Source organism: Macaca fascicularis, chromosome 10 (assembly GCF_037993035.2).
Source record: "Macaca fascicularis isolate 582-1 chromosome 10, T2T-MFA8v1.1".
NCBI lineage: Eukaryota > Metazoa > Chordata > Mammalia > Primates > Cercopithecidae > Macaca > Macaca fascicularis.
The window spans coordinates 102102995-102127151 of NC_088384.1; the positions used below are offsets into that span (position 1 = coordinate 102102995).

The 24157-nt window shown below is 46.7% G+C and overlaps 2 protein-coding genes across 6 annotated transcripts in view; one reads left to right on the plus strand and one right to left on the minus strand.

Annotated features, from left to right (window-relative positions):
- The window catches only part of SLC12A5 (solute carrier family 12 member 5), a 39280-nt gene extending 32637 nt beyond the window's left edge, over window positions 1-6643 (plus strand). For both annotated transcript variants that reach the window (XM_005569215.4, XM_005569216.5), the window contains exons 21-26: window positions 1417-1524; window positions 2652-2774; window positions 2867-3066; window positions 3400-3414; window positions 3671-3804; window positions 4015-6643. In XM_005569215.4, coding sequence (XP_005569272.2) covers window positions 1417-1524; window positions 2652-2774; window positions 2867-3066; window positions 3400-3414; window positions 3671-3804; window positions 4015-4106 — 672 coding nt within the window. In that variant the 3' untranslated portion in view covers window positions 4107-6643. The remainder of the gene's footprint in view (window positions 1-1416; window positions 1525-2651; window positions 2775-2866; window positions 3067-3399; window positions 3415-3670; window positions 3805-4014) is intronic.
- An 844-nt stretch (window positions 6644-7487) lies between these two features.
- NCOA5 (nuclear receptor coactivator 5) overlaps window positions 7488-24157 on the minus strand; it is a 30322-nt gene continuing 13652 nt past the window's right edge. For 2 of the 4 annotated variants that reach the window (XM_005569223.4, XM_005569222.4), the window contains 6 exons: window positions 17405-17731; window positions 15364-15500; window positions 13595-13721; window positions 11559-11758; window positions 9849-10169; window positions 7488-9397 (listed from right to left, as the gene is read on the minus strand). In XM_005569223.4, the coding sequence (XP_005569280.2) occupies window positions 8808-9397; window positions 9849-10169; window positions 11559-11758; window positions 13595-13721; window positions 15364-15500; window positions 17405-17538 (1509 nt within the window). In that variant the 5' untranslated portion in view covers window positions 17539-17731 and the 3' untranslated portion in view covers window positions 7488-8807. Of the gene's footprint in view, window positions 9398-9825; window positions 10170-11558; window positions 11759-13594; window positions 13722-15363; window positions 15501-17404; window positions 17732-24157 lie in introns of all 4 variants that reach the window. The other 2 variants (XM_065523221.1, XM_045363044.2) reach the window with 1 other exon arrangement.

Here is a 24157-nt window from a genome sequence, read left to right on the forward strand (position 1 = left end):
CCACCTCTTAGCCTCTCACATATTCAGCCATCCCTCTCTTCTCTATAAAAATAGCCATGTCTAGTGCTTATTATATGCCAGGCACTGTTCTATGCACTTTATATGTATATCGATTCCAACAATAACCAATGAGATAGATACAATTATCAGCATTTCCATGTTACAGATTAGGAAGATGAAATGCAGAGAAGTACAGTTATGCATTCATTGCTTAACAACAGGGATATGTTTTGAGAAATGTGTTGTGAGGTGATTTTGTTGTGTGAACATCATAGAGTATACCTACACACACCTAGATGGTACAGCCTACTACACACATAGGCTTAGTGCTCTTAGGCTACAAACCTATACAGCATGTTACTGTACTGAGTACTGCAGGCAATGGCAACACAGTGGGAAGTATTTGTATGTCTAAACATATCTAAAGCCAGGCGCAGTGGCTCACGTCTGTAATCCCAGCACTTTGGGAGGCCGAGATGGGAGGATCACGAGATCAGGAGATCGAGACCATCCTGGCTAACATGGTGAAACCCCGTCTCTACTAAAAAATACAAAAAATATTAGCCGGGCATGGTGGTGGGCGCCTGTAGTCCCAGCTACTTGGGAGGCTGAGGTAGGAGAATGGCGTGAACCCAGGAGGCGGAGCTTGCAGTGAGCCAAGATTGCACCACTGCACTCCAGCCTGGGTGACAGAGTGAGACTCCGTCTCAAAAAAAAAAAAAAAAAAAAAAAAAAAAAAATCTAAACATAGAAAAATTACAGCAAAAATACAGTAATCTTACGGGAAAACCATTTTATATGCTTTATGTGCACTATGCCATTGACGCACGTACGATGGTGTTATTTGGCATGTGACTGTAATTTGCCCAATAACACACAGTACATGGCAGAGGCAGGATTCAAACCCAGACAGGATGGCTCTAGAGCCTGTGCCCCTGGTGATTATCCTGTAGAACTTCTTGTCCAACCATCCTCTCAATTCAAGTGTCCATCCACCCATCCCTCTGTATATTCATTAATCTACCTATGTATTCATTGAAGTATTCATTCACTTATTCTCCCATTCATTCTTGCATGTATTCATTCATTGCTTTGTTCCTTTTCTTCTTTCCCTTCTCCATTCACCCAGGTGATTAATTAATCCACTCATTCATTAGTTCATCCATTCACATGCCTGGTCCTGTGCTGGGCTGAGGAGGGAATGAGCTGCCTGCCTTGCAAGAGCATTGCCCTCTCTGCTCCATCCTTGCCTCCTACAACCCTTGATAAAATTAATGATTGGGTAGGGAAGCCCTAGGCTGCCAGAAGGAAGGGGGTCTTCCTTCCTGCCCTTGGCCTTTCACCTGGGCTCAGACCTCATGCTTTCCTCTGTGTCCCTCTTCCGACCCCCCAACCCCAACCTCTGTCTGTCCACAGCATGAAAGCGACATCTCAGCTTACACCTATGAGAAGACGTTGGTGATGGAGCAGCGCTCCCAGATCCTCAAACAGATGCATTTAACCAAGAACGAGCGGGAGCGGGAGGTGAGGTTGCCCTGGCTGGCCCCTGAGAGCCTCAAATTGCTGCCAGTTCTGGGTCTCAGGTTTAGGATGGCTCAGGGCTGACACTCCTGGCATTTCAACTTCACCCTCATCTCCCTGATTCCCCCAACTACACCTCCTGACACTGATCTCCCAGACAGCAGGAGTACACACTGCAGCTTCACCGCCAACCTCCCAGCCAGGCGGCAGAGGGACTTTGGCATGGGTGACAGATCTGCTCTGTATGTGACTTATGGGGCCTGAGAGAGAAGAGTGGATGCTAAATACATATGGATGATGAGTCCTCAGGGGTGTGGGCTGCCAGTGTGAGGGACAGGGCTCATGTAGAGACCCTCAGAGAGTGGGTAACAGATGGGTGTTTAGGGATATAACTGATGTGTGGGAGTTAGGGGCAAATCCCCTAGGGTGTGACTGATGGGATCTCAGGGGTAATGGTGATGAGCCCCCCACAGAGTGTGGGTGTAAGATCTTCTAGGTGTGGGTGATGTAGAACCACCAGAGTATGGATGAAAGACCCACCCAAGGGAGTGGAGTCCTTGGGAAAATGAGTGGTGCTACCCCAGCTGGGGACAGAAGGGCTCCTGGAGGTGGGTGATAAGTTGCCCAGGGAATGGGTGGCAATCCTACATGTGAAGGTAATAGAACCATGGGTTATGAGTCTCCCAGGGTGGGTAATGTATTTATCAGAATGTAGTTGATGGATTCTCAGGGGAATGAGTGATGGGTACTACTTTGAGCTGGGAAGGATGGGTCCTCCAAGGCTGAGTGTTATCCAAGGGAGATAGTAAAAATGGTAAAACATGGCATGGCCACTGACCAGTGGACTGCCAGGACTGACATTGGGCCATAGTGCTAGGACAGAGCATTGCTGTGCCAAGGTTAACCCTTTTGTTGCCAGATGTTGGGGAGGTCTGGGGTTCTGGAGAGGAGGTGGGGCAGGCAGATCAGTGGTGCAGTAGCTATTTGGTCTCAAATCATAGCAATATTTTAACAACTGGTACAGTTCCAGAAAGTGCATCCTGGCTGAACATCACCTCTAGTGATAGCTCTTTGCAGGGCATGGGTGGTGACTCCCAGCAGAGCTGGCACCAACCTGTGTCACTCCCTAGATCCAGAGTATCACAGATGAGTCACGAGGCTCAATCCGGAGAAAGAATCCAGCCAACACGCGGCTCCGCCTGAACGTCCCAGAAGAGACAGCTGGTGACAGCGAAGAGAAGCCAGAGGAGGAGGTGTGCAGCTGGGGTGGTTTGGCTCCAACCAGTGGGAGCAGAGCACTTGGCCTCCAAAGGACTCACCTGCCATCTCTTCATTCATCCCTCAGGTGCAGCTGATCCACGATCAGAGTGCTCCCAGCTGCCCCAGCAGCTCTCCATCCCCAGGCGAGGAGCCTGAGGGGAAAGGGGAGACAGATCCTGAGAAGGTGCATCTCACCTGGACCAAGGACAAGTCGGTGGCAGAGAAGAATAAGGGCCCCAGTCCTGTCTCCTCTGAGGGCATCAAGGACTTCTTCAGCATGAAGCCGTACGGGCCTGGGGGCTAAGGGCTGGGGGATGGGAGGAGCTAAAGGGTCTTGCTCCCCATGGCAGAGCAAGAGAACAGAAGGCATCCTGCTCTGTCAGCCTGCAGACCCAGTTCAGATATTGTCTTGGTTTCCCCATCTGAGGACTTAGGGGGTTGGGCCCCGTTGCTAAGGCTCAGAATTCCCAGTTGCAGGCAGCAGAAAGGTGAATGGTGTGGGGGCTGGCAGAGCAGGACTCAGGGCAGGTGACCATGGCCCCAGCCCCCAAGTGTCTTCCTCTTTTTCTGACTCTGCTCTTTTTCTTTCTCTCTTTGCATCTCTTGTGTTTCCTGAAGGGAGTGGGAGAACTTGTAAGTGCTTCAGCATTTTTTCATTCTCTCTCCTAGGATGGCCAGGGTCCCTACCCTTCTCACTCTATTGTGAACCCCTAATTGGTGCCACGACCTCTGGGATCTCTGAATAGCCCAGCCTGGAGAGGTTTAGGATTGGTGGTCCTGGGCTTGCAAGAACCAGTCCCCAGCAGCCCAGTTCGGGCTGGAAGGGCGACTGGCTCCAATCTTCTCTACCCTCGGCTCACGCGGTCTCCACTCCTCCTTCCTGCCGCAGGAACCAGTCCAATGTGCGACGCATGCACACGGCGGTGCGGCTGAACGAGGTCATCGTGAAGAAATCCCGGGACGCCAAGCTTGTTTTGCTCAACATGCCTGGGCCTCCCCGCAACCGCAATGGTGACGAAAACTGTATCCTGGAATTAAAATTGGGGGAAAGAGGGAGGTGGACATCAGGGAACCTGGGTCCTCTCTCTGGGATGGAAGAGCTGAGCTGTTCCTGCCTCCGGATCAGCACCTCGGACAGGGACACGGGCGAGAGAGGTCCTGTGGCAGCCGAGCGCGACCCCAATGTCGTCGGGAGGGAAGGAGACCTTGTCTTTCTCCTTGACCGGCTTTCAGACATGGAATTCCTCGAGGTCCTCACAGAGCACCTGGACCGGGTGATGCTGGTCCGCGGCGGCGGCCGCGAGGTCATCACCATCTACTCCTGAGAGCCAGGACCTGCCACTCGGGCCCGAGCGCGCCCGGCCCGCGGCTCCGGAGCCCTCGCCGCGCCCCCCGCCGCTGTCACCGTTTACATACAGACCCTGTGCCCGTGTCCTGGCCCCTTACCCCGCTGCCTGAGGCCCGGAGGCCACGCCTGTCGGGGCTGACTCGGAGAGGGCGCCCCGCCGCGCGGAGATCAGAGCTCCTCAGTGCCCGGTTGGCCCGTGGGTCTGCACTGCCCTTTTTCTGAGCCCGGCCTCGTCTCGCCGGAGGAGACGCTGCAATAAAGGTTGGGAGAAGGCGCGGAAAAGAGAGGAGCTGGGGCCTTGGGGACCCCCAGGTATTCCATGCGGCCCATTCCTCCCCTTCTCACGCCCGCCGCGGTCCTCGCTCTGCGCTCCTCCGGCGCTGCTCCCTGACTCCCGGCGGCCCGGAGGCACGCGGGGTGGGAAGGCCGCGCTCGCTGTCTCCGCTGCCCCTTCTCGCCGAGCCGTGGGGCGCGGGCGGCCGAGCCTATACATAGTGTACAGGAGACATCGCGTGTATTTTTAACGTCCCCATATTTATGTGACTAGAAGCGCAACAGACTTCTCGCCGCAGTCGAGCTCTCCCGCTGGGGGCACTGCGGGGAGACAGAGGCCTCGGGAAGCTGAGTTTTCCTTGACGTTCAAGTTAGAGAGCGAAAGTGCTTTAGGCCCAGGCGGGTGTCGTGGTGGTCTCGTTCCCTCGACACCTCCGTCCCGCTCTCTCCTCTTTGCCCTTTCCGCGCACCCTTGGCTTCCCATCCTCCCCTCCAGTCCTTTTCGGAGATGAGGTGAGACAAGGGTCCAACTTTTCCTGGATTCGCCTCCCAGCGGATGTGAGCTTCCACTGCGGCTGCAGAGACGCAACCTCTTCTCATCGGCTCTTATGCAAGTTGGGGCCAGGATAGGGGAGGGGCGCTCCTCAAGGGGAAGAAACAAAGAGGCCCGCGCCCCACCGAGGAAGCCCCGCCCCGTGCCTTCGCTGGGGAGCAGGCGTCTCTCCTCAGTTGGCTTGTCGCCTGCTCCCCGTATCCCATGGCTCCTCGCCAAAGACTGAAATTGTGGAGCTGGAGGGCGCCCCCTCCCCGGAGTTTCCTCCCTGGGACAGGTGAGGGAGGAGGGGACCGATTCTTATTTAGGGGCCGGACCCACTGGGAGGACCCAGAGCCGCCCGTGATGTTCCCTCCCCCGTCCCCATCTGGCAGCTCCTGCCTCGCCTGGGGGACCCAGCCGCCTTTTCCGTGCCCTGGGGCCGGGCCTCGCTGCTTAGCAGCGGCCTCTAGCTCCGTCTCCCGGGGACCTGGGCCTGAGGGGAGGGCTGGAGTCGCACGCGCTTTATCCTTAGCGCCTGTCTGCTCTCCTCTAAGTAGGACCCAGGGCCTTTGGCTTCCCCAACTCGTCCTTGGCGCTTCCGCTCCACCAGCCTGGTCTGAGGCTTGCTCTGTCCTTAGAGAAGGCGCGGTGGCCGGGTTCCCTTCCCCTAGGGCACGTTTCTAAGGGGATCAGGCACTGCATGCTCGTTCCAGCACCATCTGGGACTGGGTACAGTACCTCCAGCCCCAGGGCCCTGACCTGCGCACCTAGATAGACATCTCCCCCACCTCCCAGAGCTGGGGCCACTGAGTACTCCTGACCTCACCACCTCTTTTCCTTTGAGCCCAAGGCAGAGCTGGAGCTGGCGCCACCCAGACAGGGTCCGGTGTGGCTGGGGTTAGGTTTGGAGGTCTGCCGGTTACACCAAGTGCCCTCTGAGATTCGATCAGGGGACTGGATAGATTCTTTCAGGTAATCAGGAAGCTGGAGGTGTTAGACACCAGCCCCCTGCATCCTTCAGTAGACCTCCCTCTGAGAACCACAGCCAGGTCCTGCCTTCTGGGGGCCTGAATATTTCAGAGCTGACATGGTGGGCTGTGCAGAAGGGGGCTGTATCATCAATTAGGGAACCAAAGTTGCACTATCTGGGCCCAGATTGTCTGGTTGGCAAGAGCAAAGTTTCCGTTGATGAGACAGACATCCCACAACAAAAACCCAAGTTTTCTGTGCTACATGTGCAATATTTGTTATGAATGTTATCACAAGTCATTCATCAAATTATCTTTATAATCACTGTAGTTAGATGTTTCATGTCCATTCAAGTGACTTTTATTCTGAGTGCAATATTTCAATAGCCTTGTAGTGATAACTAGTGTTGCTTTTGTTTTAGACGATCTATGTGCAGGGCAATGCAATGAAGTTGAAAACCCTTGTAAATAGGAGAGGTTGCAAACCAAATCAAGAGTATTTATTACTATTATTACTATTATTATTAGGCCTGCCTTTAATTTTCAGTGTAAGTGTTCAGTATTCCGCATCCTGCCTCAGTATTGATCTTGTGTTCTTTGTGCCAATATGAAAGGGAGAGGTTGGTTCTTTCCTTTCTTGTTGAATGCTCCCATTTAATGCTTTATGGCTTTTACTGTATTACTTTTTTAGACTCCCATCTGCACAAAATGCAATAAAAATAATTTTATTATACCCTTCATGGCCTGAGATGTGCTGTTTAGACCTCCAGGGGGCCCTCAGGAGGACCCCACACTCTTAAATCAGAAACACTGACCCCCACTGACAGAAAAGATGGGCTAATGGTCCAAGTCTGGTGATCTAATTTATCTACCGATAGCTTTGGGGCCCTGGCCTGGAGGGCTGCACTAACATCATCTCCTAAGAGACTGGCAGGCACTTACTAGGTGTCAGGCCACACTGGCATCTTCTAGGAGGTAGTGAGCACTTTCTAAGTATAGATGTCAGGCTGCACTAATATCCCCCAGGAGGCAGTAAGCACTTACTGGTGAGGCTCAGTGCTCTCGGCACATTGGTCCCTAACCCACCGGAGGCCTATGCCACCCACTTCACCACACCCAACCCAAGCTATTAAATGCTCTTCAAGGCTCCTTCAGGTTCTATGAATTCTGCCAACTCCTTGCACAATGGGTAGAACAGAGTGTGGCAACTAAGACAAAGTGCAAACAGGAAGTGCCCCCCGACCAAAGGCCACCAACCACAAATGGCCTCATCACATCCTGTTTTCCTTTCCTAAAATAAGAGGACAAGGCTGCTGACACAATGAATGTCTACCAGAAGCAGGATGTTGAACACAGCCTTGTAATTAGCCAATAGGGTTTTGCTCTGGACGGTTTAATTAAAGCCTCTAACTAGGTGAGCCACCTATGAAGAGAAGGCAGGGTTCAAAGAGGTTCGAGGCTGGATCATATGTCGAGGACAAGAGGGGAAAGACAAGAGTCCTCGAGACAGGAGCCCTCACCTCTGACTTGGGGAAAGCATCCTGCAAAGAGCATATTCACATCCAAGAAAGATGAACATAGCTTTTACTTTTTTCATTTTAATTAAAAAGTAATCATTTCATTTTATTAACAACACAAGAGTTCCAAAGAGGAAAAAACAAAAAACCACTATATAACACAAACAGGTCAGAACATAAAATGCTGCCATTTGGGGACCTTGAATTTTGAAACCATTGCTTGCTTAACCACTGGCAGGGACTCAGCTGAAGTCGCTGCTCTCCCTCACCCCTGCTAGAGGACCTCGAGATTGATCCACAGGGCTCTACAGAGCATAAACCCCTGGGGGAGGGCAGTTTCCTGGGGCTCCATTTAGAACCACAGCCAGAAGCCCTCCCTCTAACAATTTCATTCTGGTGCAAAAGTCATGAACAGCCGCCTATCTTGAGAACATGTCCAGCTACCAGAAGTCTGACATCAAAGTGGTCCCTACCTCCTGCTGCTCAGGAAAGAGTAAGAGTTTAGACAAAAACAAGAGCCTGGGGTTTTGAGCCAAAAGCCCAAAACAAATCACTGAAGAAACGGGAGTTCATGGCCAGAGTCTCAGAATCGACTCCATGGAAGTGCCGCTGGAGAGGGGGATGCTGACAGAACTGGTAAGGGGGAAGAGTGGTGGGGCCCAGATTCACAGTTTGGTAACTGCTGCTGACTGGAGCTGTTCAGTTCATTGGAGATCTTCCAATGAAATGAAAACAAAAAAGAAAAGAGAAAAAAACAAAAAACAACCTTGGCTCAGAGAAAAAAATTCTTTTTTCTGTGGCTGCCATGGCCATTCCTCAACAATCCAGAGTGGCTGATTTATGAATCCTCAAGCAGACCCCAAACCTGTGGGGTGAGGGTATGATGACACTGTGCCTGCCAAGGCCAGTTGCTTTTCTTCAACTCTAGGCAGAAGTTGCAGGCAGGAGCTTGAGCTCTGGTCAATGTGTATGAAGCTGGAAAGTCTTGGTAGGTTCACAATGAACAAAGGTGCTGCCTACTGACATGACAAATGCCATTCCATACTTGGCTAGCTGGGCCTGGCTCCAAATCCAGTAGACACAGGGACTGGAGAAACCCCATCAAATATAAGCCCAGACACCTGTACTGCCCCAGTGACCCTGGAGATATTTATTTTCTACAAAAAACAAAACAAAAAAAAGATACAGCCCCAAATGCAGTATAAACTTTGTAAGGAATAAGCAACACAGCCTTGGGCAGAAGAGAGAGCAGGTGGTAGAAACTGATGACACTCGATGCCGGCCTGGGAGCGCAGAAAACATCCTCCAAACAGCTCTATTTAGAACACAGTAAGTAGGAGGCGGCCAGGGGATGAAGGGACTGGGAAGAGTTGAAAGATTTAGCCTCAGTAATGCCTCTGGTAAGATCCCATGGGGGCCTGTGGCTGCCCCATCTGTGCTGTGGTCTGGCTAACCAGGTGGGAGAGAGCAGGGCCACTCTGGATCAGGGTATCCAGAGCCTTCTGTACACTTGGATTGTCAAAGTTGATACCTGTGGAAGACACGGGCCTCTGGCTAGCCATGTTGCTAGCAGGTGCCAGGCGACTGGAAGGCTGGCCAAAAAGCCCCTGGGAAGGAGCCCCAGGTCTGGGGCCCATGTTCTGAGCAGATCCTCCCTGTCCCAAAATGCTTGGAGGCTGATTGCCAGAGGCCTGTGATCTTTGTTGAGGCTGGCTGTTTGGTGCTGTGGAAAAATTCTGGTTTGGGGTGTTGCCGGCAGCAACCGAGGGGGATGCAGAGCTGCTATTGGCCGTCACCGTGCCACTATTGAAGAGGCTGAGGATTTTGGCCTGAAGCTCTTGCTGGGAGGTGGGGGGTGCAGATGGAGTGGGTGTAGCAGAGGGGAGCACTTGGCCGCTCTGGAGCGGTTGGGAGCTTGGCTGTGTCTTCAGCGAGGCACCCGAGGTCGCCCCGAGTGGTTGGCGGGAAATCGGGCCTGGAAGACAGAAGAGGGAGGTATCTGGTTCAAAGTACCCCCCAAGGGCAGGAGGCCTAGCAGCCAAAGGAAGAACAACAATCACTGAGTCACATCAATCATACAGTACACAGACTATAACATCAATTTTCCAAAGAGGCCGCTTCATGATATGTGCTGTTTACAGAAAACAATAGGCTAGTTCCCCTAGAGAACTGCTAAAAAAACAAAAGGGCATCCATCCTGGGAGCCAGCAATACTAGTCAATCCACCACATTAACTACAGGGATCAGCATTCAGTACCCAAATATAAAGTTATTATTAACATTATATCGGCATGGATGGCCCAAGGGATGGACTTATTTCCCTTACCCACTCCAAAGAGCCCTGGGCCTGACACCCTCCCAACAGAGCCTGGGGATTAGAGAAATGCAGAGTCAGAACTTCACCTCGGCCCTGCCACGTAGCTCACCAGGCAGAGAGTCGGTGCTGCTCCTCATTAGCCGCTCCTTCCGCTCTCGCAGGTAGTTGATGATCTTGTCAGTCTCTTCAGCAGTGAGGTACCTGTTGTCTGCCAGCAGGTTAATGAGGCTCTGGATGGCTGGAGGGTGGCCCCCACGCACTCCCTCCTCAGGGCCTCCTCTCTCTCTTTCCTGCAGGATGGCTTCATCGGCCATCTTGGCTGCCTGTCTGGCAATCTCCTCACGTTCCTTTTCCCGGCACTCATTCTTGTAGCGCTCATAATTTCTGGCCACCAGCACCATGGCATCTGCCTGGGGCATGTTGCGATGCTCTGTAGGAGGAAATGACATGAATTATTTTCTTTCATGACATATTTAAGTGCCCACCTGCTGCACTCTGTCAAGTCTTTCCTAACCTCATACCAGCAAGAAAATCATTTTGGTGACAAAAAGCCTTGAGATTGAGAGTAGGGTAGTGTGGAGGAAGAGATGAAGGGCAGGAAGGGAAGTGAATGAATACCTTTGGTGGGGACATGCACCTTTGTATACAGCTGGTTCTTTGGGGGAATTCCTAGATCACAGACTTGTAGTAAAAACCAAAGAAACATGACAGCCTCCCGCAGATTCAAACAGACCATGCAGGGAACAGCCACGGGAGGCAGGCCCAACAGACTCTAGACCAGCAGCAGGAGGCCAACAGGCCCCTCTGGAAAGACAGGCTCTCCACTGTGCTCCTAAGGACAGAGCCGGCCTACTATTTTTTAATTCAGCAGTTCAAAAGTCATGGATTAAGATCAAACTGTGACCCTAAATAACCTCCACTCCTCACCCATGGGCAACATGGTTTACTGGGTAGTGAGAGGACTCCTCAGAACTTCTGTCCTCACACATCTTGAGGACTATTCCTCGGACAAATGACCCACTGGAGATCCTTATGTAATTGTATGGTTATGGGGGTAAAGGGTGAAGCAAACAGAGATCCTGAGTATACTGGGGAAAGGGTTAAGTCTGTGCTGTAAGAGTGAGGAGCAGGGTTTCAGCTGGTGGAGTCTTAATCCTATGGGCTCAATGCATGAAAAGCTACTTCTGAAAAGGACTTCAAGAACTGGGCCTCTACAGGGTCAGGGCCTCTTAGTCCCTCTCGTTACTTCTCATAGCCCCTTTGGTTACTTCTCCAGCACACTTACAAAAAGGACCCTAAATGCCTATTATATTCTCTGTCCTCCATTAGAAAGCTGGGCGAAGCAAGGATTTTGTCACATTCAGTGGAGTACATGACAGAGGTGTGCTGGAGCCAGATCTCAGTGGCAAGAGCCAACTGTGTACATTTCTTTCCAACTCTCCCTTCAGTGACTTCACGTTGGTGGCTTGAACTGAAACATGGTGGAGTATTTACACCATGGAGATCAGCAAATGTTATAAACGCCCTCCCCTCACACTGGAACTTGTTAAACGTGTGCCAGCACAACACTGTATATACCTAGTGGTTAAGTATAGTGTAACAGAGAGCCAGGCCCAGAACTGTATCCACTAAGAAACTATCAGATAAATAAATGACTACGCAAGACTCTTCCATGGTACTTAAGAGAGGGGCCCTACCATATATGAACTGAGATATAAGAGTCATTTGCCCAAAACCTGCTTCTTCTGAGTAGGGCATAAATGACTAACAATGGACTAGTGACTACCTCTGGTATTTTGACCCACTTGGGCCTCTGTACCTTGCGGGGTTCCAAACATGATGTTGACTGTGCAGGAGCGGTGAATCTGGTGTTGCTGGGTGATGACAATAGCAAAAGGAGAACCTCCCCTGCTAACATCCTCCAAGGCTTGCGACAATGACACCTCTGTGTTAAGGAAGATCAAGTCCACTACCATGCCCAGGTCTCGCACCTTCCGCCCCACAGACTCAGCATAGTCTCTGTAAAAACAAGTAAGGTCCAGGTGAGCAACCAACTCCAAATCTGCATTGTTGTGTCTCAAGCCAGTTGTGTGTGTTCCTATCGAGAACTCAAACCCTAGTCTACCCCACTGCCATATTGAGGATCCAAGGATCTAGACCAATACTCTCTCTCCACTGCAGCTCAGAATGGCTATGACTTGCTTGAGGTCACAAGAGAAGTTGCCTTTAGCACAGTGTGATACCCAGGTCCCTCTCTTGATTCTGTAGTCCAGTGGTCCTTCCTTAACACCATCCTCCTCCCTAACACTTGTGGCACTTATCTCTTTTTGGGTAGGCTGCATAATACAGTGGGAAAATCATGGGCTTTAACGATAGAAACATGGGTATGGATCCCAGCCCTTAACATTTATTTGCAAAGCTGTGAAGCTTAAGCAAGTCCATTTATCTCTTACAAACATCAGTTTTTTTACTAATAAAACAAGAGTAACATGGCTCAGGTCATATGTCATTTCTTTGACCTTCCCTCCAATCTAAATTAGATCTCTGATATTCTCTTCTCATAGGACTCATCACCTGTATGCTTTTGTTACCTGCCCCATTAGGGTGTAAGCTCCACCAGTGGAATGAGGCTATACAGCCCTAGTACCCGCCATCCACTATACATATAAAAGATTTGCTGAATGAATACTCATTTTATATGATTACTGTGAAGATTAAAAATAATTTATGTAAGGCGCCGAGTATGGGGTAGTACATAAAGTAGGTGCTCAGAAAATAACAGCTATTATCATGTGTCCAAAAACAGCTCTCTAGAGTTAAAAGCAGCATCTATCACTGAACAAGACAGCCAAGAGCCTGTGAACTCTGCCAACAGCTTGGTGTCTCAACACCTATTTCCCTAGTCACTGCCTTGAAATTAGCTCTTTAACCCCAAACTGCTAGAAAATACATGAAGTTATTTACTTAGTACCACCTGGGGAAAGGGAACATAGCTACAGGCAAGCCTGCAAGCTGCTATACTTCCTTCTGCTTCTCTGCTCTGCCTCTTCAGGGAGAAAATGTAAAACAGGGATGCAGTGAAACAATGCTATGAGCCCTAGCTTGGTAACATGGTCATCTAACAGTTCTGCAAGGCCATGGCACTTCACAAAGACTTGGTTCTTGGCTGACAAATGCAGAGACGTGTCTCCCAAAGTATTGGGCATTTGGGTTGTCCCATGAAGGGGTTATATACTACTCTGCTTGACCAGTGACTACACCCTCTTCCTTCCACTCTCAGTCTGCATGGTTCCACAGGGCTAATCCCACCTCTAGCTCTTGGGATGGGAACATGACTTAGCCCTGGCTAATCAGAACATAAAGCACCCCTGCCAAAGTGACAGGCTCAGGGATGGGAAAGTGAGTCAGGTCAATCTAAGAAGAATTGCAGAACTTCAGGTGGAAACACTGGGAAAGAAAAGCTCTCTTTCCACTTGGCTTGCTAAGCTAAGAAGACACATGTTTAGGGCCAGCGCCATTCTGCCTCTTCAAGCACAAAATCTGCCTGAGAACAAAGGCAAATCTGAGGAAAGCAGTGCTTAGAGACTAACACAGAGCCCAAGTCTTGATGACATAGTCTGACCCTTGATGTGGCCGCCTCAACTTCCCAGTTACTTTCTGCTTAAATGAGAAATGTCCCTTTTGGGCTCAATTTGAATTGAGTTTTCTGTCACCTATAACTGAAAGAACCCTGACTAACAAAGCACAGCAATGCAAGAATACACAGCTCAAATTCAATGAACAGAGGTGCTAAACAGGGGCCTGAATTTCTCTGACTCTTCTCCTTACTGGGGAGAAATATTTAAGGGTTCTTACTTTGTCTGTTTGTTGACGACAATCACAGAACAATCAACAGGCCTTTCGGCATCAAAGCGTCTCTGGATTTCCTCAAAATATTGACGATAAAGCTCTTCTCTACGCCGTTCCTCACGTTTCAAACGCTCTGCAAGACACCACCAGGGTAAACTGAAATAAGGACTGGACCCTTCTATAAAAACAAGCCACAGGCCTCATTTTAAATCCTGAGCTACTTGTAGGCAAAGGTCATCTCTGAATCAATCCTTTGGTCTATCTCCTAAAAATAGCCAGCATTAGTATTTTTTACTATTAAAAATTAACCAAAATGTAATGGCTGGATTAAAGGGCATGGCCATTTTTTTTTGAGATGGAGTCTTGCTCTGTTGCCCAAGCTGGAGCGCAGTGGTGCGATCTCAGCTCACAGAAACCTCCACCTCCCGGGTTCAAGCAATTCTCCTGCCTTAGCCTCCTGAGTAGCTGGGATTACAGGCACCCGCCACCATGCCCAGCTAATTTTTGTATTTTTAGTAGAGACGGGGTTTCACCATGTTGGTCAGGCTGGTCTCGAACCCCTGATCTCGTGATCTACCCACCTCGGCCTCCCAAAGTGCTGGGATTACAGGTGTGAACCACTGCACCCGGCCCAGGGCATGGCCATTTTAATGCTGCATCTGATACTTACTGCCAAGCTGCTCCGTGGGAAGGCTGGTACTAATTTATACCTCCACAGACGTAGATCATCTAGTACCTATTTCTCTACACCTTAGTTAACACTGAGTACTGGCATTCTTTTTAAGTCTTACCAACTTGACAGATAAGAATAGTATTCATTATTATTCTAATCTGCATTTTTGATGACTTTTTTTTGAAAAAAAAAAAAAAGTAGTAAAGTTTAAAATTAAAAATTTTGAAAGTTCTTGTTTTAAAAGAAAAAAATCAAGTAGTAAAGTTTAAAATTAAAAAATTAAAATTAAAAATGAGGTTCTTAAAGATTTCAACTTAGCCAGGTATGAGGTAATTTAAGAAACTTTAAAGATGTATTGAGAAAAACCAGGCTTTAAAAAGACATGTTTGTCTTCATCTAAAAAAGAGATGCTATTAGGTAAAAGTTACGCAAAACCAAAAGCCTATTTTGCATAGATAATGCAGATAGTCAGTCATAGTTATCTGGTCAGCAAGCAAAAAACAAGCACTTAATGTATTAAGCTCCAATCTTTTGTTCATTTTTCTTTTTTTTTTGAGACAGGGTCTCACTGTCACCCGGGTTGGAGTGCAGTGGCACAATCATGGCTTGCTGAGACCTCAACATCCTAGGCTCCAGTGATCCTCCTACCTCAGCCCCCCGAGTAGCTGGGACTACAGGCGTGCAGCACTGCACCCGGATAATTTTTGTATTTTTCTGTAGCGATGGGGTTTTACTATGTTGCTCAAGCTGGTCTTGAACTCCTGGGCTCAAGTGATCTGATGGTCTTGGCCTTCCAAAGTGCTAGGATTACAGGTGGTGGCCACAGTGACCAGTATTTTGTTCATTTCTTATTGCTGGAATTTAATATTTATTTCTTCTTGTTGGATGTCTAAACCAGATGATGGTACTAATTTGCATCTTAAAAATCATTTTCAAGCCAAATGCCCTTTACCCACTAATAAGCTACTTGTATTTCTTCTTTTCATACACTGTTTGGCCAAGTCACTAGCCCTTTTTCAGATGGGGTACTGGTTATTAATTTCCTTTCTCTTTTGTAAAGTGTTCTATCACTAACAGGAATAGACTGTTTCAGCTACTTTACCTTTTGCACGAGACTGACTTTCTGGGCCTGGAGGGCCTCGTCCATCAAAGCTATCTCTGTAACGGTCAAAATAAGAGTCATCCTTTCTCCTGCAATAGTCATCCATTCGTAGGTATCGGTCATAAGAGCCTTCTCTCCTAAAAAGTTAAGGAAATTTTCATAATGATAAAACTGTGTCCTATACTGAAAAAATCATCTAGAGAATTCTTTGGGATTAGACAAATGAGGTTTATATCTGAGACTCACTGCATATCAGCTCTGTGGCTGTGATAGTTAACCTGTCTCACAAAATGATGGGAAGGGATGAACAGAGATGATGTACAGAAAGCACTTAGCATAGTCTTTGGCATATATTAAATGCAAAATAACTGGCAGGAATTATTGATATTAGTTTTGAGGAAACATTACACGTCCCTCCCTTGTGCTTTTTAAAATTATACTTAAACGTATGTAACAATAATTTGCCATTTTAACAATTTTTATTTATTATTTTTATTTTTTTAGTAGAGACGGGAGTTTTGCCACGTTGCCTAGGTTGGTCTTGAACTCCTGAGCTCGGGCAATCCGCCAACCTCAGCCTCCCAAAGTGCTGGGATTACAGGCGTGAGCCACCGTGCCTGGCCTAACAATTTTTAAGTATACAATTCAGTGGCACTATATTCACAATGTTGTGTAATCACCACCATTATCTATCTAAAATTTTTCATCACCTCAAACAAATTCTGCATTTGTGAAATAATAACTCCCCTCTTTCCAGCCACTGGTAATCTTTAATCTACTTTCTGTCTCTATAAATTTGCCTATTCTTGATATTTCATATAAGTGAAATCATACAATATTTGTCTTGTGTCTGGCTTATTTCACTTAGCATAATGTTTTCAACATCCTTCATGCTGTAACACAGATCAGAACTTCATTCCATTTTATGGTTGAGTGATACCACATTATATGAATACATCACTTAAAAAAAAATCCACATCAGATGCAGTGGCTTACACCTGTAATCTCAGCACTTTGGGAGGCCAAGGCAGGAGGATACCTTGAGCTCAGGAGTTCAAGACCAGCCTGGGCAACATAGTGAGACTCTACATCTATACAAAAAGCTACCCAGGTGTGGTGGCGTATGCCTGTAGTTCCAGCTACTTGCGAGGCTGAGGTGGGAGGATTTTTTTTTTTTTTGTGAGACGGAGTCTCGCTCTGTCGCCCAGGCTGGAGTGCAGTGGCGCGATCTCGGCTCACTGCAAGCTCCGCGTCCTGGGCCCACGCCATTCTCCCGCCTCAGCCTCCCGAGTAGCTGGGACCACAGGTGCCCACCACCACACCCGGCTAATTTTTTGTATTTTTAGTAGAGACGGGGTTTCACCGTGTTAGCCAGGATGGTCTCGATCTCCTGACCTTGTGATCCGCCCGCCTCAGCCTCCCAAAGTGCTGGGATTACAGGCGTGAGCCACCGCGCCCGGCTCAGGTGGGAGGATTACTTAAGCCTGGGAGGTCAAGGCTGCAGTGAGCTGTGATCATGCTACTGCACTCCAGCCTGGGAAACAGAATGAGACCTTGTCTCAAAGAAAAAAAGATCTATTAATCTGCTGACAGACATCTGAATTGTTTTTACCTTTTGGTTATTATGAATCGTACTGTTATGCATATTCATGTACAACTATCTGAGTCCCTCTTTTCAATCCTTTTGAGTGTATACTCAGGAGTGGAACTGATAGATCATATGGTAATTCTATGTTTAACTTTTTAAGGAACTGCCAAACTGTTTTCCATAGTGGCTATACCAATTTGCATACCTACTTGCAATTTCTGATGGTTTCAATTTCTCCATACCTTTCGAACACTGTTATTTTCTGTTAAAAATGTTTAAAATCATTCATACATTCAGCAAAATTTATTGAGCAGCAGCACATCTACCACTCGACAGTCACTAGAAATATAAGGCTGATAAAATTATTGCTCTTACGGAGCTTTCAATTAGTTTAGCAGAACATACATAAAAAAGAACTTACGGAAAAAACAAGCAGAGTAACTATGTATGTACCTGTACATAGGATCTCGGGAGTCTCTCATGTCTCTGTATCTGTCGTACATGGGGTCTCGCTGATCTCGAAAATCCCTAGAGTCTCTTAGATCACGAAAGTCTCTAAGATCCCTCATGTCCCGAACGTCGCGCATACTCCTGCTGTCTCTGTGATCCCGCAAGTCTCTACTATGTCTGTGGTCCCGCAAGTCTCGGGGATCTCGAATGTCTCTGCTGTCCCGGGCATCCCGGCCATTTCTGCCATCCCTGGGCTCTCTCCTTGGACTTCCGCGAATTGGGGATCGATCACGCCTTGAATCTCGACTGTCTCCAAAGCCATATGGATCCCTGTGGGAGGTAGCAAGAAGATGCTAAGACAAAGAAATTGAAAGTAGCCAACCCATCAGCTCTTCATAAGAGAAAGCCCCCACCCTCCAAGCATTTTTCTCTAAAACAGGGCAGCCAAACAGAACATGACTAAACATTTAAGGCCAGTCATCCATTTGGTCAGCAGATAGTCTAGAGGTTCCACAATCTCAAAAGATTAGGACATCAGGCCGGGCGCGGTGGCTCAAGCCTGTAATCCCAGCACTTTGGGAGGCCGAGACGGGCGGATCACGAGGTCAGGAGATCGAGACCATCCTGGCTAACACAATGAAACCCCGTCTCCACTAAAAATACAAAAAAATTAGCCGGGCGTGGTGGCGGCGCCTGTAGTCCCAGCTACTCGGGAGGCTGAGGCAGGAGAATGGCGGGAACCCGGGAGGCGGAGCTTGCAGTGAGCCGAGATCGCGCCACTGCACTCCAGCCTGGGCGACAGAGCGAGACTCCGCCTCAAAAAAAAAAAAAAAAAAAAAAAAAAAAAAAAGATTAGGACATCAAAAGAATGCATGACCAAAAACCGAAGGTCTTGACTGGATAACAGTATTCATCAAGCTTTCAAAGTGAAAGTGTCTTTCCACCAGACTTGCTTGAAAGAGACTTTACAAGCGGTAAAAAGTTGGAGGGACAGAGTAAGGAGGCAAGACTTATGAAGACAAAAAGAGTGAAGGGCACAATCTTATAATAAAAGTGATCAAAGGAACTGTCCTTAAAGTATGGAAAGTTCACTTGAAGTATCTTGGCAGGATAATAAAATTAAGGGGAAAAAAGTACTATAAGATACATACAGTAAAGGATCAAGAACAATCTGTTTCTCTGTTTTGTCAGAGCTATTGAGTAGTGGTATCTCTCAGTCTGAGGGTTTACGCAGAACCTGATTCCTTTTTGCTCAAGATGGTTTAAAAAAAAAAAACAAAAAACAAAAACCTAAACAGTGAAGTCACAGATATGCTTGGTCTACTCTGACTCAATGTTCTTCATGAGACGTTTCAACCCACTGGAAACTCCTCTTCAACATATTTAAAATTAAAACCTTCTTACTCCAACCCCATGAGCCCCATTCCCCACTTTTCCACTTCTGACAAAAATCACCTTTCAAGTTATCAAGTTTTAATTAGTTCTTGAAATTAATCATGCTTTTTCCTCCCCCATCCCAATAAAGTCACTTGTGTCCCGTTCACTTTTTCTTTCTATTCCCATTGGATTTGAAAGTCCAATCCAAGCCCTTATTTCTATTCTGACACCAACAAGTTTCCAAAATACAGAATTAAAAATCAGTCTACTCACTTTCAATTCATTCGACACATAAATACATTAACTATCCTAAAATGCCAACTTCTATGTTAGAAAGCTTAATAAATCTGACACCTATTACCTTCCTCTCATTTCTAATTCAAAATCCTCAGTTCTACTTAATTCTTATGCGATAACTCACAAGACATAATCTATCTCAATATTTTTATTTACATGATTTCTATACTTGGAATATTTTTCCTGTACTAATCCAAGTACCATCCAATCCACACAGGCAAGTTCATGTCCCATGTCTTCCAAGAAACCTTCCCTACCCTTCCTAACTGCTGATCTCTTCTGCACAGCTCAGGGCACTTTCTATCTGTATTACTCATCTTGATCTGGCATTTACCTTTTTACAACAACATCTTATGTCTGACCTGCTTTAAGGATTACCTTCTCTGTAAAACCTGCCCTGAACTCTTGATCTTCCCCAACAAACATGCTCCTCCTCCAGTCCTTCCCATCTCAGTAAATGGCACATCCAACTACTCAGTTACTCAAGCCACGAAACTGGAAGTCATCTTTCCCTTAAAGCCTCATCCTCCCTTCCAACCACATTTCCAAATTTTCTTCATTCTTTCTCAGTTCTGCCCACTTTCCTTTACCTTCTTTGGCACTACTGAAGGCCAGCTCATAATCATCTCACCCTCAAACCACAGCAAGAGCCTTCTAAAGCAGTCTCATTTCTGTTTTTGCCTATTTTATAATTTTTCTCCAGAAAGATCACTCTCCAGTGATCTTTTAAGTATGTAAAGCCCGTCACTGGTTTCCCACAGTATGTATTTGTTTATTTTTATAGGGATGAGGTCTCACCTATGTTGCCCAGGCTGGAGTGCAGTGGCTATTCACAGGTGGGATCACGGAACACTACAGCCTTGAACTCCTGGGAGCTCAAGTGATCCTCCTGCCTCAGCCTACCAAGTAGCTGGAACTACAGATGTGTACCACTATGCCAGGCTCCCACAGTATTTAGAATTCAATCTAAAACCTCTACCAATGGCATGAAGGTCCTGTATAATCTTGGCTCCTGTCTTCTTCAACCCTGTCACACCCTCTCCCTAGTTTACCACTCTGCCACACCGGCCTTTCAGCTATAACTAGCCAACGTCTTTCCCAATCCCTTTACATGAGTAGCAGGAAGAGATCTACACTCATTTTCCAGGTCTCAGCGTATAAATAACCCCTACTCCCTGATTCTGTTAGATTCAAAGTTTACCTTCTGCCCCTAAAATTCTCTCATAGCACTTTGTTTTTACTTTTGTCATTGACATTACATATTTATTTAATGTCTGTCTGCCCTACTAGACTACAAGCGCCACAAGGACAAGAACTATGTCACTTTGATTCTGCACTACAAACCCTCTATGTAGAACAATGTCTGTTGTATGACAGATGCTCTATACATATGTTGAATGAATCTTGCTCCAGTACAAACTTCTATAGCTGCACTTACCACACAGTTTTGTAATTGTTTGTTTACGTGGCTTCCCTACCAGATAAGAAGTTCTCTTGAAGGCTTTGTAGCTCCAGGATACGGCACAGGAGTTCAGTACATGTTTAATAAATTGAATTATTCTACTAAACTGTAAGCCTCTCAAGAGCAGGCAACATGTTTTGCTCATATTTTTGTCATCTACCATGGTGACACACATTAGGTATTCATCATGATGTCATCAGCTTGTGGAAAACCTCACCTCAGCCACACAGGCACAGCAAAACCAATTTAAATGCCAATTTTGCTTCCATGAAAAATATCTGTTATATATTTTAAGGTTCACCAGCATTCCTGACTTGTGGGAGCAAACATATTGTAGACCAGGGACTTTAAATGAGGATAGCTAAGCATTATTTTTCTTTTTCCTTTTTTTTTTTTTTGAGACGGAGTCTCGCTCTCTTGTCCAGGCTGGAGGGCAGTGGCCAGATCTCAGCTCACTGCAAGCTCTGCCTCCCGGGTTTACGCCATTCTCCTGCCTCAGCCTCCCAAGTAGCTGGGACTACAGGCGCTCGCCACCTAGCCCAGCTAGTTTTTTTGTATTTTTTTAGCAGAGACGGGGTTTCACCATGTTAGCCAGGATGGTCTCGATCTCCTGACCTCATGATCCGCCCGTCTCGGCCTCCCAAAGTGCTGGGATTACAGGCTTGAGCCACCGCGCCCGGCCAGCATTATTTTTCTTATTAAAGTGAAGACTAACCAAGAGTCTTACTTCAACTTTCCTTATTATATCACATAATCCTCCTAACATGCAACATCTGATGTAGTGTGTAATGTGGGTAAACACTCAAGATCCAAAGAGAAAGGACAACTGCAAAGTATTTTTGGATTAATGATCAGCAGATAAACCTGCCTTGAGGAGCAGTTAGAAGTAGTCATTAGAGGTGGAATCCAATTTCAAGTGTTCTTGGCAATCAGGGCTGAGAGATCATGATCCTGACAGACCACAGACCACACACAAAGCCCTGGGCTGGTGGAAATGGAGGTGGGGCATGTCATAGCATGTTATTTACCACTTCAGGAGTATTATAAGTGCTATGTTTGGTTCTTATTCTTTTGAATCCATCGAAAAACCTTACTTACCTGTCAGAGTCCATCCCTGCAAGTTGACTAAAACTCTAGATTCGCAAAGTCTGGGTTCAATCTTCCAGTTTGAGAGGAAGATATTTCCCTTTCCCTTAAATAATCTGAAGTCCATGTGCAACAAAACTACTAATTCCCTCTCAAGTGCCTTCAGGGTAAAAATGTAGAAGAGGTGATACAAAAGGAAAAAGAACCAAAGGCATGGTGGAAGTAGGGAAAAGAAGATAATAATTTTCTCAAAAGCAAAGGCAAAGCCTTTTTTCCTTTCTCCAAAAGATAAACACTATGGTAGACTGCTGTTCTTCTGGAGACGAAAACAAAACAAAAAACCCTTTAGGGCTGCTTTAGGACCCAAACAAAGAACTCCTCAGAACAAAAGGGCTCCTGCTGCTGGCCCCAACATATTTTTCAAAACAAGACCACAGCTAACAAAAAGGCAGTAGTATGCTGAAATCAAAGTGCAAAAAGACAAAGCTTCCTGTGGGAGATGCTGGACCTCAGATGATAAGTGGGTTAGAATCAGGTTTCTGGAGCACAATAAGGTTAACAATATCATCCCACAGCACCAGAGGTGTTTTACTAAAGGAACCAAATGCAGCATACCCTAAGGTACTGCATCACTAGAGGATAAAAAGAAACTGAACAGTGGTTAAATTTCAGCACTGGAGTCCACAAACTGAAGGCAGGTGGCAAACACAACTAAAATTCTGCTGCAAATTCCTCATCTATTCAGCAGGGGGAAAAAGGCAAATACTCTTTGCCTTGAGAGGAATATAGTCACATCGCTGGAAAACATTTGAGAGGTAAGGGCGAAATGAAGGGGAAAACAATGGTTCTGGTGACAAGTGATGTGCTTCTGGTAGAATGTGTCTCTTCCTGAGGACTAAAGGGGTGTGCAGAGCACTAGGCATTTGACAGCCTACAGACTAAGAACTGACAGATGATCATCTTAGAAAACTGTGATGGGCTTTGAATTTCTCTTTGGCAACAGACTGAAACTTCATGTCCAGGACGGTTTTCTTTGGCTTTGGTTCTACAGATGGTCAGGGAGGAAGACCTCTGTCTTTTCCTTTCTTTTCTGCAAAGGTCAGCATCCCCTTTCTTCCTTTCTGTTCACTGGAATGTCTTCCTTGGGAGGGCCAGCCTCTTTCCGATCCTGAAAAAATCCTTCATTAGCTCTTCAAACTTCTGTCACAGATATACTGTCCACAAATATCGTCATCAAAATGGCTGGCTGCTGTGTGATGTTGATCTTTCACCCAGGAGGGCTTCACACTACTGTTAGAAATGGAGACAACAGACTTGTCCAGAATATTGCCATTAGGTGGAGGAAGGATACGGGGTGCAATGAGGTACCACACCTCACAGACCCAAATTTTATACAAATCCATGTTTTTCCTTAGGAAACACTGATGACCTTCTCCAGCACAAACAGAACTTTCTTATTGGCAGAGGTGGCAGTTGCTGAGAACTGATGACTTCTTCAAGTGTTATTGCAGAGGTAATTACAACCTGGAATTTTTTTGTGGCCCACCTAGAGCTAGTGCTGTCTCACATCCAAGGAGCAAGCAGTAATCAAAGACATTAAGGCCCTGTGGATAAGCAGAAAGCATTTCAGGTCATGTAAGAAACTTGACTACAGCCAGGTTATTTCTGATGAGCCGATACCCAATGACTTTCACCAAAGAGATGTAAGGTTTAACATCTTTCACAAATATATGGGGAAAATCCTCTGCAGAGCTTTGGATGTAGATGAGTTAATTCTATTTGTTCTTCTTTAAGTCATTCAGAAGTACAGTCTTACTTCTAGTACCTAGAGGCCACGTCTGCATAAAGATATGCTACAAGATCTGGACTGTCAAGGTGTTGAGCTGAAGATCATAACTGAGACATCTAAGGCACAACTGGAATCATGATCCTGTCTTTGAAGAAGGACTAATGCTTAGTATCGATGCTTGACAACTTGCATAGTAAGTATGTAAGATACTCACAGGAGTTCAATGAAGTGGCCCTCAAGAGTTAGATGGTAAGAATTCAGGCTGAAATGTGATCCAGAGTAGAGATTCCTCATGCAGAATTCTGTGCTTGGCTGGGCCAATATTATCAGAATTATACACTGACAGCTGGAGTCATTAGGGAGGCATATTACTGAATAGAGAGCAAAGCCAGCAGAACTGTGGTTTACTGAAACATTTGAAGAGGTGATAATCCTGTGAAAACTCCCAAAGATACCTATGTTAAGTCCAGCAAAGCAAGGTGTCATAAAGGTCTTGCCAGTATGCTTATACCAACATTCTTATTAAACATAGAAAGCGCTAAAAATGTAGAGGTATAACTTAAGGAAATATTTGCCATAGGTAGTGTTTTTTTTCCCCTGTGAACGATGCATCCCCTATGGCTGGGGGCACACAAAATGATTAGGACTGCCGAATAAAGGCAGTTTGTTGTTGTCAACTATTGATACATTTAGAGTTATCTCAAGGCTTTGATTGGAAGCATGCACCCGAAGAAGGACGTACCCA